The 17,592-nt window shown below is 47.8% G+C and overlaps 1 protein-coding gene across 1 annotated transcript in view; it reads right to left on the bottom strand.

Moving 5' to 3' along the window:
* CDYL2 (chromodomain Y like 2) overlaps positions 1 to 17,592 on the bottom strand; it is a 75,904-nt gene that overhangs the window by 10,970 nt on the left and 47,342 nt on the right. Inside the window, exons 3-4 of the mRNA XM_035118043.2 lie at positions 7,405 to 7,622; positions 3,674 to 3,846 (exon numbers count right to left, since the gene is read on the bottom strand). Of these exons, the coding sequence (XP_034973934.1) occupies positions 3,674 to 3,846; positions 7,405 to 7,622 (391 nt within the window). The remainder of the gene's footprint in view (positions 1 to 3,673; positions 3,847 to 7,404; positions 7,623 to 17,592) is intronic.

The following is a 17,592-nucleotide window of genomic DNA, read 5'->3' on the forward strand; positions in this document are numbered from 1 at the left end:
TAAATGGAAACAAACGTGAGAAATACCTTTCTGGATTGGAGTGAAACCTTTGGCAAAGGAGCCAGATAACTTAAGAGAACCTCACAAATAAAGCCCATTGGACTCCCTATCACTGATGCCTATTCCCTCTGAAAATGGGTTCATCTTTGCAGCCTATAGGAGCACAGGAAGCAACCTTATAATGTGTCTGGCCATTGATCCATCTGGCTCAGAACTGTCCATGCCGACAGATAGTGGCTCCCCAAGGTTTCAGGCAGGAGCCTTTTCCCCAGCCCTACCTGGAGATGCCACGGACTGAACCTGGAACCTTCTGTGTGCAAAGCAGATGCGCTACCCACTGGTCTATAGCTCCCCGGAGCAGCAAGTACACCTAAGAAGTTGGCTTATACTGGGACACACCCTTGATCCATCTAACTCAGCATTGATTTTACTGATTCACCTCCAACATGCCAAGCAGATGCTCTGCCTGCTGAGCTGCAGCCTTTCCCCACCCATCTTGGCTTGATGTCTGCGGAGGGCGAAGAAATGCATCCTCCAGCTGTAATGCGAGCCCTACACATCTGGCCGGCTTTGCCACTTTAACAAGTGGTGCACACATGCCAGTGAATTCAGTGCTGGCTCAGCTGTCACTCTCCTTCAAACAGGCTGACTGCCTGTCTTTAATTTGTAAAACGTTGCATGGGCATTTAACTCACTGTTAGGGATTCCTTAGTTGCAATTCCTGCTTTGATTCTATGATTCCATCCATCATAGAAGAGCCAAATATTCTTTAAAACAGATGTTCCTGAGATATGTGGATATGTTGGCTTTGTGATGGGGAAACCTCAGGTTCGGGGGGTCCAAATGCAACCCCCATGACTCTCCTCAGGCCGTACTCTCCGCTTAGCCACATCCCTCAGCAGCCATGGTGTGCATTCCCCTGGCATGGTTCCTTTCTGGCTGGAATGTATTCCTGAACTCTTATCATGCTTCTTGCTTGTCCAGACAGGAAGATAGATAGGGATGGGCTTGCATGTGAAGAAACTAATTTGCTGTACAAAAGGCCAAATTCTGCTCACTTTTGCCTCTAACCCATGACATGTGGCACCTGAAAGATTTCTCAGAAAGGAATGCAGACCTTGAGATGAGCAAAGTTTCCCACCCCTGCTTTATGACACTGTAGCCTCCTGAAACTTTAAAATGCCTAAACAAAATTAAAAAAAATTCCTTCAGTAGCACCTTAAAGACCAACTAAATTTTTATTTTGGTATGAGCTTTCGTGTGCAAAAAAGAAGTGTGCATGCACACGAAAGCTCATACCAAAATAAAAACTTAGTTGGTCTTTAAGGTGCTACTGAAGGAATTTTTTAAATTTTGTTTCGACTCAGACCAACACGGCTACCTACTTGTAACCTTTAAAATGCCTGTGCAACTTCTGAAATCACTTCTGATTTGAGTGGCAATTTTCCTTGCAATTTTTTGGGTACATTACAAACTAAGTCGTCCTCCCCCCCAAGTACATTGGAAGATACCTTATGCTGAGTCCATGTAGCTGAGTACAGTGGTGCCTCGCAAGATGAATTTAATTCGTTCCGCGAGTCAATTCGTTTTGCGAAAAATTCATCTTGCGAATCACGGTTTCCCATAGGAATGCATTGAAATTTCTTTTTTTGCCCATAAAGGTAAAGGGACCCCTGACCATTAGGTCCAGTCGTGACCGACTCTGGGGTTGCGCGCTCATCTCGCATTATTGGCCGAGGGAGCCAGCGTATAGCTTCCAGGTCATGTGGCCAGCATGACAAAGCCGCTTCTGGCAAACCAGAGCAGCACATGGAAACGCCGTTTACCTTCCCGCTGTAGCGGTTCCTATTTATCTACTTGCACTTTGACGTGCTTTCAAACTGCTAGGTTGGCAGGAGCTGGGACCAAGCAACAGGAGCTCACCCCGTCACAGGGATTCGAACCGCCGACCTTCTGATCAGCAAGCCCTAGGCTCAGTGGTTTAACCACAGCGCCACCTGGGTCCATAGGAACAAGACAATTTTTTCGCAAAACGAATTCATCTTGCGAGTCACCATTAGATCACAAAACACATTCGTCTTGCGAAAAATTCGTCTTGCAGGGCATTCGTCTTGCGAGGTACCACTGTATTGTCTACTCTGACGGCAGCAGCTCTCTGGGATTTCAGGTAGGAGCCCTAGCCAGTCCTACCTGGAGCGGTCAGAGGTTGGAGCTGGGACCTTTTGCATGCAAAGCATGTCCTCTGCCCCTGAGCTACAGACTTTCCCAAACGAAACACCGAGCCAGAAACATAATTGGCACAAATGGGTCATGATTGCATGGGCACTAATTGGCAGCAGCTTGGGATCGGGCTCCAAACAGGAAGGAGCATGTTTGGCAACGGATTTAAGGAACATGCTTCACACTAGGCAGATTACTATTAAAAATAATATGACACTTATTAAAGCAAGGCCACATTTTAACACTGGTAGTCCATTTACATGTAAATGATGTCATTTTACTTCTAAGGAAAAGAGCAGAACACCTCCTTTGTTAGGCTCAGCCATATTGCACAAACCTGTTTTAATCAAGCAAGGCTGCTATGCTAGCAATCATCATGAGTGCTGAAATTTATGAATATGCTGAAGTCCCTGAGGCAATATCTGATATGCCAGAAGGAAGGAAAGCTACAATCAAAACCTCTACATGGCTAGGGTTGCCAGACTCAATAGAGGACAAGACTTCTGTGCCTTTAATTGCCCTGCTCTCTTTTGAGTCTGGAAATCTTAAAGAGAAACCAGCAGACCCCTTGCTTGGAAATTAAACAAAGGGTCTGCTGGTTTCTCTTTAAGGTTTCCAGACTCAAAAGAGAGCAGGGCAATTAAAGGCACAGAAGTCCTGTCCTCTATGGAGTCTGGCAACCCTATACAGGGCTTGTACTTCATGTTGGTGATCTCCAGGTGAGCTCAACCCTTTCACATTTCCCAGATGAAAATGGGGACGCACTTGTAACATCTCCCGCCAAGGATCACTGCCCAAGTCAGGGATGGGGAACTGGTGGCTGATTGCTGGACTCCAGATCTCATCAGGCCCTGTGAGCATGGCCAACCAACAGGAATGATGGGAGTTGTAGTCCAACAAACTTCTCCGAAAGCTTCCTTATCCCAGATCGAAGTCAACCCTCCAGGCTTGATTATGTGTGCCATCTGCTGTATGTATATTGTTTCAATGTAACCCACCTTAGGGCCTTAGGGTGAACGTTGGGTAAAATAGTGACAACAACAACAATTTTTTAGTTTATCCTACACTGAATTCTAAGCCATGAGGGTATCTGTTCTTTGTGTTAATTTGGCTCATTTATTTTAACAAAACGTATACACTGCTTGATTGTAATAAAACTTCAGAGTGGCTGCTAGTATCTTATAAGTGAATTATTATTATTATTATTATTATTATTATTTGTATACTGCCCTATACCCACAGTTTCCAGGGTGGTTCACAAGATAAAATCACAATATAAAAACACAAAATACGTAATTGAAATAAAACACAAAAACAACTCCATAATAACAACCCTATTAAGCAAAGAAACACATAAACATGTACAGTGACCACAAAAACTAAAAAATATATATCTTAAGACCTCCTCCCCATGCATGGCAACTCCTGAGCATCAGAGGCAAGACAAAGTCACCTAATAGCTTCTGCAATCCTAGTGCTTTCTTTTCTTCTGTCGTTGGATAACCTGCCGATTAAATAGGAGTAGTCTAGACCACTACAGAAGACACTACCCACTGCGCTGAGAAGCAGGAGTTTGCTGTCGTCAGCTGACGCATTGCACAGTGCTCTCCGGACCTCCTTCATGATCTGTGAAGACCCAAAAACAAGAACAGTTCTTTGACACACACTCTCACACACAGCTAAAGTGATCACTAGCTTCACATTGTTTCAGCTACAACTGCACGTTTCAAACATATATTCAATACTACTTTGGCCATTGGATGGGTTTGCTGTTGGGAGTTGAAGCCTAACAACATCTGGAAGCCTCCACTTTGGCTATCTCTGCTCTACACCCATTGTTTATAAGTTGCTTTGCAACTTTCAAAAGCTGGCAAAGGAAACTAAAAAAATAAAATAAATAGTGATGAAAGTCAAGCGACAATAAAACGAATACATCGTTGGCAGGAAATGAGCTTTCCAGCTTGGTTAGCGGGGCTCTTTCTTTGGGAGAATCAAAGAGGGTTGGGGAAGCTTTCTGAGAATCAGGTGTACTGTAAATTTTATTATGTACATCCACATGGTTGCCGGCACTTTAATTCTGCAAGGAAGAGAACATTAAAAGCCTTGGGAAGATGATATAATTCATATCCATGATTTCTTACGAATTTAAGTTTATTCATATAGCACTCAGAAACTGATTTCAAAATTTCAGCAGGCTTTTAGTTCATGAGGTAAGATGATTTAGGAATGATTTGGCTTCAGCTACCCACTGTGACTCTCACTGATTGTCTTGTGCAGGGTATAAATTGTCTTGATAATATAAACAAGTTACTGGATGTGTTTTAAAAACATGTTCTCACACCCAGTATCATTACTATTGCTGAAAGTTCTTTCCCGCCTGCTTCACACTGCATTTCGTTTACCCAGAAATTAGCTTGTCCTGCATTATCTTCTGAAAGTGGTGTCAGATCAGTCCCAAGAGGCCCTGGACCAAACAATCTCTAATAGAACGTTTACTACAGTGGAGCTCGTCTTACTATGATCAGTAATCCCCACCATGTTCAAGGGAACTTGCTCTCAGGTAGGGATGTGGGGGAAATCTGGTTTGGCTAGAATTTTATCATGAACCTTCATAATTCACATTATGAAAACCGTACATGAACTGAAACACAGCTATCCTTCAAAATTCACACTTCCCATGATTTTACGGGGCAGCCCTTGAACAAAAAAAATGTGCATATTAGGGGAAAGTGTGCATTGTATATATTAGATAAAGTAACATGCAAAAAGGTGTATATTAAACAAATTGCATGCAAATAGGATTACACTGCATAAAGGTGCATATGAGAAATGGTAGAACGGCACACAAAAAGGCTGATGGGGAGTCTATCTATCTATCTATCTATCTATCTATCATCTATCTATCTATGCAAACTTATGTGGAACAGCTGAGCTTAAGATTGGAAATTTTTGAACCTGGGAGAAATCAAAATCAACAAATCCATCCATCCTTACTCTTAGATAGCAATGGGGGAGAAATTCAATTCAGTTTGCATCTAAAGGCAGATCTGCCTATTTTTTGTAAGCTGCCTGGAAAAAGGCAGGATATAAATAGTAATAATAATGATGGATTGCTATTTTTGTAACAAAACATAAACTGAAACACAGCCATTCTTTGAAATTTGCTCTTAATTTTGCAATGCAGTTCTCCAACCATATATTTGCACAACAACGCATGAACTAGGGCAAACTCCATGTTGTTTAGTCGTTTAGTCGTGTCCGACTCTTCATGACCCCATGGACCATAGCACGCCAGGCACTCCTGTCTTCCACTGCCTCCCGCAGTTTGGTCAAACTCATGTTGGTAGCTTCGAGAACACTGTCCAACCATCTCGTCCTCTGTCGTCCCCTTCTCCTTGTGCCCTCAATCTTTCCCAACATCAGGGTCTTTTCCAGGGAGTCTTCTCTTCTCATGATGTGGCCAAAGTATTGGAGCCTCAGCTTCAGGATCTGTCCTTCCAGTGAGCACTCAGGGCTGATTTCCTTCAGAATTGATAGGTTTGATCTTCTTGCAGTCCATGGGACTCTCAAGAGTCTCCTCCAACACCATAATTCAAAAGCATCAATTCTTCGGCGATTAGCCTTCTTTATGGTCCAGCTCTCACTTCACTTATTAGTGAAGATAACATACAAAAATCCATTATATTAGGGGAAATCACATTTAAAAAATGTGTATATTAGTCAGATACATACAAAATGTGTTCATTGGGAGAAATTAGGAACAGTTGAAGCACCTGAAAAATCTATTTTCAAAGCCATTTTTGAAGGTATTGTTAAGAAAGCTGATGTTTACAAGTGGTCATGGACTGGGACAATGAAGAGAAGACCTAAGAAACTGGGGTGAAGAACTTGCTGTTGGAATCCAGTCCCATCAGCCCCAGAGAGCACAGACAATGGTCAAGGATGATGGGAGCTGTAGTCCAACAATCTCTGAAGCACCAGAGAAGAAGAAGAAACAGAGAGAAATGCCTTCATAAAAGTGTGCCGTTTGCCGCCTTGAATGTCTGGAAGAAACAATTCCGATAGCACATTACATTGCAGTAGCTTGTGTCTTCTGCTAGGCAAAACATTTGCTCTGGTTTTGTTTTTGCTTTAAACCTGTGCAAAGAATGGAAATGCAATTACCAGGTTCTGAGGCACCTTTAATTAATTGAGGATAAAGCAGCAGAAGCCACCGCCTTCAGAAAACAAACCCCCAAAGGATATTGTGCTATTTCAGAATGTGAAGTGGAGATTCAAAGAGCTTGGGGGAAGTGATCCTTGATTAGGGGCTCATCTTATCAGTAATCAGGGCTGTAGGCAAACCATGCAAATAGGAGTCATTCCAGTGGAATGTTTAAAGCATTATAATATTCTCCAGATTTTTATGAATTGTACCCAGCTTTGTATTTTTGTGACATGATACAGTTAACTCTGAGGTGACCTTTTTTACCCATAGTTTTTTTGGAATAAAATTTAATAATAATAATAATAATAATAATAATAATAATAATAAATGAAGCAGGAAGATCTTGATACTTATTTCACCCTGGAGAATGGCCAAAAGTTCAAATATCTTGAGAGGTGATCAGAAGGAACATAGGAAGGTGCTTTGTACCATCAAATCATTGGTCTATCAAGCTCAGCATTGTCTACATGGATTGGCAGCTGTTCTGCAGGGTTTCAGAAAGAGGACATTCCCAGACCTACCTGGAGATGTCAAGGATTGAACCTGGGACCTATGACATCCAACGTCTATGCTCTGCTACTGGGTTATGGTCCTTCCCCATCAGTAAGCCTCAGTATCTTGCCACTTGGGAATGCAATCTGAACCCCCCCCCCCCAATTGGCCGCCATGTGAACATGACGGGGTTGGGGAGTCATCAACTCATAATGCAAGCATCACTTAAGTTCCTGTGGCCTCCATTCAAACCCTGAGGAAAATAAAAATGTTGTGTATGGACTACAAACCTGCAGCCTCTGATTCTATTCTTTCGTTAAAAAATATTGCAGGCATCAACAGCAGAAGTCCGAAATGGGAGCTTCTTCACGGGTGATGAGGGGACAACGGTAAACTCAGGTTAAGATTGACTTTAGCTTTCTGGCTACTATCGCCCTCCCACTTTACAGGGCCTCTCCCCTTTGCTTTGACGTTCACCTGCATACCTCTGGAGTCAGTGCATTGTTATCTGAGGTTTGACTGGAGAGGAGGATGTGCGTGAATCCATCTTCTTTGCGTACTACAATGTCTCTGAACCGACAGTTGCTCTCGTTTTGACGCACGCTGTACCTGAGTCGCTTATCAAAGACGTAATCTTTCTCCCCTTCCAGCTTCCTTTTCACAGTGCTATGAAGATTCAGGCCTCCATTTGCCAGAGAAGAACCTTTCAAAAGGCAAAGAGTCAGAAGAGAAACATGTCATTATCTCTAGGAATCCCCCAAAAGGCAAGCACAGGAACGTAGGAAGTTGCCTTTCACTGGGTCAATCTACTGGGCCTCCCCAGCACAATATTTTATGCAATGACTGACCATGGGCTCTCCAGGGTTTCAGACAGGGACTCTTTCTCAGCCCACCTGGAGATGCCAGGGATTGACTGTGACCTTCTGCATGCAAAGCAAATGCTGTACCACCATGGCCCCTTTCTCCCCAAGAAGTACATCTTTGATGTACTTCAGTTTCAAATGATGCCTTCTTCATTTGGTTGAATTGCTCTTATTCTGCTTTAAAGGATGGAGTAACTAAGGGAGTTGAACAGCGGCAACTGCTAGAGCTTCCCCGACAAAAGCCAATGCATACTACTGCCTTCCTTGAAAGTAAATTCAGCCCCTTAAAAAAATAAGTACATACTCAGTGAACCATATTTTGTCTGAATATGCTCTACTTCAGGCACGGGGAACCATTTCCAGGCTACAGGCTGCCTTCTCTTGCAGGCAACTTTCTGGCAGGTGAGGCCAGAGACAAAGTGGGAATCTTGCCTGGGGCAAAGGTAGGCAGATCAGTGGATGTGACTTCTACCTTTGTGCAGTAAGGCTACACAGAAACCAGAGCTTTCAATGCTCACTCCCAGTATCTTTTCCATCCACCATCCAGACAAGAAAGAGTTCACATATACATGCCAGCCAGTAAAAAGTACTCAGAAGGCACAGAGCAGTGCCTGTGAACAGTATGGCCTGATGAGAACCTCAAGGCTCTGATCATCAGACCTGCCAGGACTGAGGTTACCTACCACTGCTCCTGCTAAAGGGAAGAGCAAGGCGGGTGCTTAAAAGACTTCAATTGAGCTCACTGGGACTTCAGGCTGCAACCCCATGCCCCTTTCCTTAGGAGCAGACCTCAGTGAACTCAATGGCATTCATTTCTCAGTAGAAATATATAAGATCATGCTGTTCACATGTTTGATTTGTGCTGGATTTTTGTTTTGCCTGGCTTTTTGAAAAATACATATTTTGTTTATTTTCAAAAAAAAGCTTGAGACAGCTAGTAAGTAACAAGGGGTGGGGAAATTCAATTTCATTTGTATTTTAATGTGAAAGTGCTTAATTCACACTTCTCGAACCAATACACAAAGTGAAACACGATTATTCTTCGAAATTTGTATATTTCTCTTCCATTCCTAGACAGGAAATACTGAGCATTTCGAAGCATATGAACCTGCCCAGGCCCAAGGAGCATGAGACTGGAAGGGGACATAAACAGGGTCTTATCTGCTGTGGACTTCCCTTATTTGGGAAGTGTGAATGGGCTCCTCACTGCTCTCTTTTAAATGAATTTTAGAATCACAGAATTATATAATTGTAGAATAGGAAGGGTTCGTGAGGGTTCTCTAGTCCAACTTCCTGCATTGCTTTGAACTTTTTTTCAATTAAAAAAAACCCACTCTGCTTTTTATTGATGACTTTATTTGGCTTCATGTATGTTGCTGCTGTTTTAATTGTTCATCCCCAGTTGGGTTTTTAATGTTTGCATTGTTCAATGTATCGGGCTGTATTTAACAATTTTTTTTAAAAAAAAAACCTCAGAGTAGATCCGAAGGCCTCTTTTATCCAGCCCGCGATGACTGTGACAACCCCCGCCACCCGCTCTTACCGGTGCGGCGGCGCACTTCCAGGTCAGAAAAGAAATGCCGAAAATTGTTTGTGCGTATGCGCATGGGCCTCTCCTGACCTGGAAGTGCACCAGAAATAACGTTTGTGTGCTTGCGCAAATGTCATTTCCGGTGCACGTCCGGGTCAGGGGAGGTCCATGCGCATGCGCACAAACGATTTTCAGCGCTTTCCCCCGACCCGGAAGCGTGCCGCCGTGCCTGTAAAAGTGTGTGCACATGCGCATGCACTCCCCTGCCCTCTGGCCTGCCGCGCGATCGGCACGGTGGGCACCGGCCCAAAGCCGGGTAAGTTTGGGGACCCCTGGAGTAGACCCATTAAAGTTAATGGACATAAGTTAGCTATATCTATTAATTTCAGTGGATCTACTCTGAGCACAACTCACATTGGATATTGTGAGGGACAGGGGATATCGCGAAGTCCCTCCCCTCCTGAGTTCAAGCCCGTCCCCGAGCAAAGGGGAAAGCAGGGAGAGTTCCGATTCCAGTGGGGAAGCAGGAAGTCGTGTCCGAGGCTCAGGCAAGGTAGAGGAGCCAGGGTCCCAGGTGGGACAGGAAGGGGCAAGTAAGGGGGGAAGACCCATCCCCCCAACTCCAGAATTACGCAGGAAGAGGAGGGGCAAGAGGATGGGTCTGCCAAAGCTTTTGTGTTGGAGAAAGACGCGCCAAAAGCCATTAGGAGGTTCTGAAACCGACTGACAACATCGCTCCGTGTAAATAGCAATGAATTGAGCACTGTAAATACGCAGCACCAATAAAAGAATAAAATGCAGAGCTGCGTAGCGTCGTTACTCTGAAGTAGTCCACTCCGGCCACTGTGACAGCAACCTCCTAATCATTTTTGGGCTACTTTGGAGTTGCCGGGATGAGCGTGTCAGAGGCGGAGAAGTGGCGGCAGATCGCTGAGCAAGCCCAGCTAGAACTGCAACAGCTGTCGCTGCAGGCGCAGGGAGAATTGAAGGCAGCTAAAGAGGAGACTAAGAAGGTCCAGGACGACCGGCTACAACTTGCGGAACAGGTGAGAGAGCTCCAGGAAAAAGAGCAGCATTTAAGGGCGGTGGCGGTAGACCTCCAAAACAAGCTGGATGCAGAGAAAAACAAGGCGGGAGGGGCACCCCAAGTCCAAGTGCTGCCAGGAAGGAGAGCCGGGACCCTAGTAAGCAAGTTCAATGGAGACCCGAAGGAGTTTCAGGGCTTTGAGACTGAGATTGTGTATGCTCTTGAGCTGCACCACGATGAGTTCCCTGATGATGAGCACAGAGTAGCGTTTATTGTGGAGCACCTTACAGGGGCGGCCAGGGAGTGGCTAAGACCGTTAATTGCAACAAGGAATCCTTGCATGAAGAATGTCAAACTATTTCTAGAAGGTTTGAAAACGATGTATTCGTCCGATAGTCATATGGACCAGACTAAGGAGGAACTTCATAATTTACGCCAAGGAAATATGACAGTTCGCGCGTATTGGGCGAAATTCACCATGCTGGTGCACAGATTGGGGTGGGATCTGGAGTCTGCCCCAATGCAAGCGGCGTTTTACTTGGGGTTGCATGAGGAGGTGAAGGATGAGCTCTCGAGAGGTCCAAAGCCCAGTAATATGGATCAACTGAGCAAAGCGGCTCTGGCGGTGGGGGTGAGGCAGGAATCCAGATGGAGCGACAAGCAAGCAACGCGCGCAAAGCGGGCTTGGTTCCCACGGTCGCAGGAGAAGCCACTCCCTCAACAACCCTTTCAAGCCACGCCTGGGGCCAGTCAGGACCAGGAACCCATGCAGATTGATAGCGCGCGCGCGCGGGCTTTTCAAACCCCAGCGGCGCCAAGACGCAAGGAGGGAAGGGGTGGGAATTGCTTTCTCTGCAACTCCCCCCAGCATCTCGTCAGAGACTGCCCACATCGCAGGGAGTGGCAAGGAAAGGCGGGAACGGTTGTGCCCTCCCCCACTGACGCAGCACCACAGCAGGGAAACGGGAAAGCCTGGCTGCAGGAGACAAGGGGCGGCAGCCAGGCACAGTCAGCAGACAACAGCCCCAGCCCACCCACCCGCACAGAGAGGAGCAGAGCCAGCCCACCCCTCCCAGAGCAGGAGTGGTTCTAGAAGTGACGCTCACGCTCCCAAATGGCTATCCATTGACGGTCCTCGCCCTAATTGACAGTGGTGCCTCAGCCAACTTCTTCTCGAGAAACTTTGCAGGAGAGCACCAGATCCAGCTTCTGCAGCTGGATTTTCCTCTGCACGTGGCAACCATTGACGGCAGAGAGCTGCTGGGAGGGGCCATCACTCATCAAACCCCCCCCATGAGAATGACGGTTGGAAGGCACTCAGAGACACTGGCATTCAACGTCACCACCATCTCAGACCCCCCAATCGTTTTGGGCATGAGCTGGCTGGCGCGCCACGACCCCTCCATAAGTTGGCATCAGAGATGCATCACTTTTGGATCGGACTTTTGCCTGGAACATTGCATGCAGCACCAACCAGGGGAGGGGCCTCCGATAGCCACGGTGGCCACCATGCACGTCAAAGGGGGTGAGGCGATACCCAAACCATACTGGGACCTGCAGGAGGTCTTCAGTGAAGCGGAGTCCGACCACCTGCCCCCACACAGGCCTTTTGACTGCCAGATCAACCTGGTGCCTGGGGCAACTATACCCCCAGCCAAGCTGTACGCCATGTCAGACCAGGAACTGGAGGATCTGCGCGCTTTTATCGACAAGAACCTCAAGCGGGGGTTCATCAGAGAAAGCAAGGCAGCAGGGGGCAGCCCGGTCTTCTGGGTGGACAAGAAAGACACGCAACAGCGCCGTCTTGTGGTGGATTTTCGACGGCTGAATTCGGTGACAGAGCCAGTGGCTTTCCCCATGCCCAGAGTGGATGATCTCCTGACAGCGGCACGCAGAGGCAAGATTTTCACCAAGCTAGACCTGAGGGGGGCGTACAACTTGATCAGGATCCGGGAAGGCGATGAGTGGAAAACCACGATGTTCACGCCTCTGGGCTCTTTTGAATATCTGGTGATGCCCTTCGGGTTGCAAGGGGGCTCAGCATGCTTCCAGGCCTTCATGCACCACGTCCTGGGGTCCCTACTCTTCAGGAAATGCTTGGTCTTTCTGGATGACATCCTTATTTACTCCAACGACCCAGTGCAGCACGTGAAGGACGTCAGGGAGGTGTTACAGCGCCTGAAGGAGAACCACCTGTATGTGAAGCTGGAGAAGTGCAAGTTTCACACCAAGGAGGTGGACTTCCTGGGCTACAAGCTGTCAGACAAGGGGCTGGCAATGGACAAGGACAAGGTGCAGACCATCCTGGACTGGCACAGCCCCAGGACGCGCAAAGATGCCCAACGCCTACTAGGCTTTGCCAACTTCTACAGGAAGTTCATCAAGAACTTCTCTCGAGTTACGGCTCCCATCACTGACTGCCTGAGAGGCAAGCAGAAGTTCAGGTGGACACCAGAGGCGCAAGCAGCGTTCGAAAGCCTCAAGAGGGTGTTCGCCTCAGACCAGAACCTGTTCCACGTGGTTCAGGACGCGCCCCTACGCATTGAAACAGATGCTTCTGATAAGGCTGTGGGCGCCATTTTGTTGCAACTGGACGCCAACAGAGAGTGGAGACCCTGTGCCTTCTTCTCCAGGAAGTTGACCCAGCCCGAGCGAAACTACACAGTTTTTGATCGGGAACTTCTTGCGATCCACGCGGCGTTCCAGCACTGGAGACACTTCCTGGTGGGCGCCAAGCACCCCATCCAGGTGTGCACAGACCACAAGAACCTGGAGTTCTGGAGAACTGCCAGGGTGCTCAACCAGCGGCAGATACGGTGGGCGGAGTTCTTCTCGAACTTCAACTTCTCCATACACTACATCCCAGGAGAGCAGAATGTCAGGGCGGATGCCCTCTCCCGCAAGCCAGAGTACATGGAGGAGGAGGCGCCACCAGCCCCAAGGCACATTTTCCCCCCGTCGGCATGGTCCTGCGGAGCAGCAGTGGTGAGCGAGGCAGAACTCACAGCACTGACGGCAGCGGATGAATTTGCCAACCGCATCTTCAGAGAACTGAGAGGGGGGAGGGAGCAGGCAAAAGACTTTGCAGAACGCAGAGGGCTACTTTTCTACAAGGGTGCGCTGTACCTACCCACCACCCAGCTTCGACGTACGGTCCTCAAGCAGATGCACGACAACCCTACAGCGGGGCATTTTGGAAGGGACAAGACCACTCACCTAGTCATGAGACACTTCTGGTGGCCAGGGGTGAGGGAAGATGTTCGAGACTATGTAAGGGGCTGTACCACCTGCCAGCGGGCGAAGGTGGTCAGAGCAGCGCCACCAGGGTTGCTGGAGCCCTTAGCCACACCACACAGGCCGTGGGAAGTGGTGTCCATGGACTTCATCACAGATCTGCCTTCGTCCAGGGGTAAGACTGCAGTGTTGGTGGTGGTGGACCTCATGTCCAAAATGTGTCACTTTATACCGTGTGCCAGGGCAGTCTCGGCAGAAGAGACAGCCAAACTGTTTGTTGATCACATTTTCAGACTGCATGGATTACCTTTAAGGGTTATTTCGGATCGTGGCCGCCAATTTGTTTCCAGGTTCTGGCGGCGGCTCATGAACCTCCTGCAGGTGGAGGTCAGCTTGTCGACGGCTAGACACCCGCAGACCAACGGACAAGCGGAGAGGGTCAACGCCATTCTGCAGCAGTACCTGAGATGCTACGTCAGCCAGCGGCAAACGGACTGGGTGGATCGCTTGCCACTAGCAGAATTTGCCTACAACAATGCAGTGCACGTCTCCACAGGGGTGTCGCCCTTTAAGGCCAATTACGGGCGCGACCTCAGATCTTTCCCAGAGAGGGAGAGGGAGGAGGAGGAGGAGGGCCCACAGGCTGAGGATTGGGCAGAGGAACTGGAGACGGTGCACCAGCAGCTCAGAGAACACTTGGAGAGGGCCAAGGAAGCGTACAAAAAGGGGGCAGATCGCCACAGGCGACAAGGGGAGGTCATCAGGGTGGGGGACAAGGTGTGGTTGTCCTCGGAGGGCCTTCCCACCAGAGGGAGGTGCAAAAAGCTGGCACCCAAATGGCTGGGCCCCTTCACGGTCACGCAACAGGTCAACCCGGTGGCATACAGGCTGGCACTGCCAGAGGACATGAGGGTGCATCCAGTGTTTCATAGATCGCTGCTGTCGCCGTACAGGGAAAGCAGCAGGCTCAGAGACAGCGAACAAACCCCCGAGGGAGGGGGGGAGAGGGAAAGCAGGGAGCAACTCAATGAGGCCACGGCCATCCTGGATTCAAGGTGGGGGGTGGGGGGCCTGGAGTACCTCATGGCATGGGAGGATGCTCCACCGTCCCAGAATGAATGGGTTCCCGCCACTCAGATACAGGAGGAATTCTTGGTGGAAGAATTTCACGCCCTCTTTCCCCACAGACCCAAGCCCTGGCACATGGAAAGGGAGGGGGAGGAGGAGGAGGCACGGGAGAACAGCTCACCATGGCGCTGGGAAGCGGAGTTTGAGGAACCAGAGGATGAGGTATGGGTGTCGCCAAGATCCACCCAGTCAGAGGAAGGAGCAGATTGGCAAAACATTTTTACCCCCACCAGCTCTGACGCCACGGACTTTTTGGGATTCCCGTCCTCCCAGGCGGAAGGGGGGGGCTCGCAGGACTGGGGGGAGGTGTTCACACCAACGGGCTCGGAGAGCACCGAGTTTTTAGGCTTCCAGTCGTCACCGACACATGGGGGGGGGCTGGGGAGGGGTGAAGGAGAGCTTGGGAGGGGGGTGGATGTGAGGGACAGGGGATATCGCGAAGTCCCTCCCCTCCTGAGTTCAAGCCCGTCCCCGAGCAAAGGGGAAAGCAGGGAGAGTTCCGATTCCAGTGGGGAAGCAGGAAGTCGTGTCCGAGGCTCAGGCAAGGTAGAGGAGCCAGGGTCCCAGGTGGGACAGGAAGGGGCAAGTAAGGGGGGAAGACCCATCCCCCCAACTCCAGAATTACGCAGGAAGAGGAGGGGCAAGAGGATGGGTCTGCCAAAGCTTTTGTGTTGGAGAAAGACGCGCCAAAAGCCATTAGGAGGTTCTGAAACCGACTGACAACATCGCTCCGTGTAAATAGCAATGAATTGAGCACTGTAAATACGCAGCACCAATAAAAGAATAAAATGCAGAGCTGCGTAGCGTCGTTACTCTGAAGTAGTCCACTCCGGCCACTGTGACAGATATAATCCATTGTATCTATTCATTGCTGTAAACTGCTTTGTAAGGGGTTTAAATCAACCAAATAAATATTTTTTTAAATCCAAACTTCTCTCTTGTTTCCCTTATACATACAATGAACAAAGTTGTTTCTAGGCTCCAGACAGCAGGGTGTAATTTCAATCAGAATCAAAAGATGTACAACTGGGACCCAGATATGAGTTTTGTAGATTGGATTCATCTTTGCTTAGTGAAAGTGCTGGTGGACTGCCATGGGAGTTTAAGGTAAATTAGTCTCTCAGGGAGTAACCAAAGGCAAGACAAGTCTTTCAATTAATGTCACTGGGGCCTGTACTTTTGAGGGTGTTGAAGGAAAAAATAAAGTTAATAGTCTGTGATTGGACAGCTAATCCTACCACACAGTGAAGCATTTATAAACATATTCCAGACATATTCACCTTACATATTTCACCTACAGTATTGCCTTCTTCATAATTAGGGATATTAATACAGTACACTGATACTATTTTTACACATTAAGACACAATCTAATAGTCTCAAAACAGACAAATGCCAAATATTTGTATTGTTTTATTTAAGCCCCCCCCCAAACCCCCACAATTTTCCCTAGCTGGAAATGCCAGGATTTGAACCTGTGATCTTCTGCATGCAAGACAGATGCTTTACCACTGAGCTATGGCCCCACTGGAATAGACAAGACTGAGTCAGATGGACCAACTGATCTCTATATATACTGAAACCGCCCACATAGTGGATGCATTGAAGAGGAGGAGAGCTGCAGGTGGAAGTAAATGTAGCAATCCAAAAGAAATCTAAAAGAAAGGAGAAGCAAAACCCTAGACTGCTGCTTGAAAACAACCGTTTATTATTGTTTGAAGATTGCTCACTATGTTTTGAGAACTGTCTCCCTCAAGGGCAAAGGGTCTTTCCAGATCTTATTCCAGCACACCAGTTAAAGCCCACTCAGGGAGTATACTTTCTCTTTCTCCAAATAATCTTCAAATAATAATCACTCCCTCTAATAGTGGAGCCACCTGGCCATACCTGTCAAGTTCCGGCCTGAGAAATAAGGGACTGGACCAGAAGTAGCAGACCGGAAGTAGCGCTGCTGCCATTTTGGAACTGGGCGGAGCATGCTCAGAAGCGACTTTTGATGCTGCTCTGCCCTGTTCCAAATGGCCGCTGCACCAGAAGTCGTGCTGCAGCCATTTTGGAACTGGGCAAAGCAGCATCAAAAGTCGCTTCTGAGCATGCTCCGCCCAGTTCCAAAATGGCTGCCGCGCCAGAATAAACCGGGGAAAAACAAAAAAAATCCGTTTTTCGGCTGGGAACAGCTGGAAAAACGGGGGTTTCCCAGGGAATACGGGAGACTTGGCAGCTATGCACCTGGCAAGTGCTGTGACCAGATTGTAACCAAAATGGGGGCCAGTAAGAAACAACAGAGAGGTATCATCAGAACGCTTGAGGCTACCCCAGGGTTTGCAGAAGTACAAATTACCTTTTTTGGGGGGGGATCTAAAGGGGCAACCCCTTCCCCTTGCTAAAAAAGCAACCTCCCAATGAGGATTGAGCATGCTCAGGGTCAAAAGAATGCCATGTGTCTGTTAGGAATTAGATCTAAGCAGGTTCAAGTAGATCTGGACAGGGAACTCTGAAAAATCACATGCAAGTGCCTGGGCAATGGATGAAGGCAGACTTGGGCTGGAAAATTTATATGCTATTGAGGAATAAGCAACAGCTGCTGAAGGTGCAGATGGTAAGGGAAGAGGGCAGGGGATTAATCCTCCGGGGAAATCTAACACAACATAAACCCTTCTCATCCATCAGGTTATCATCATTATTTGTTGTTTCTTCATTTGTTCAAAGAGAGCACCTAGCAAGCAAGTTGAAGAGGTGACAAAAGAGGCTGTTAACCTCACAGCAGGTCCCCCAAGCAAAGCAAAGCCTCTCTGTGGAGAGGAGGGAAATGGAACCAATGGCTGGTCCACAGGAGAGCCCTTGCCACATTTGCGAGAAAACAAAAAAGGAGCAAGAGAAGAGATGGTGG

The sequence above is a fragment of the Zootoca vivipara genome, chromosome 6 (genome assembly GCF_963506605.1).
Source record: "Zootoca vivipara chromosome 6, rZooViv1.1, whole genome shotgun sequence".
Lineage (NCBI taxonomy): Eukaryota > Metazoa > Chordata > Lepidosauria > Squamata > Lacertidae > Zootoca > Zootoca vivipara.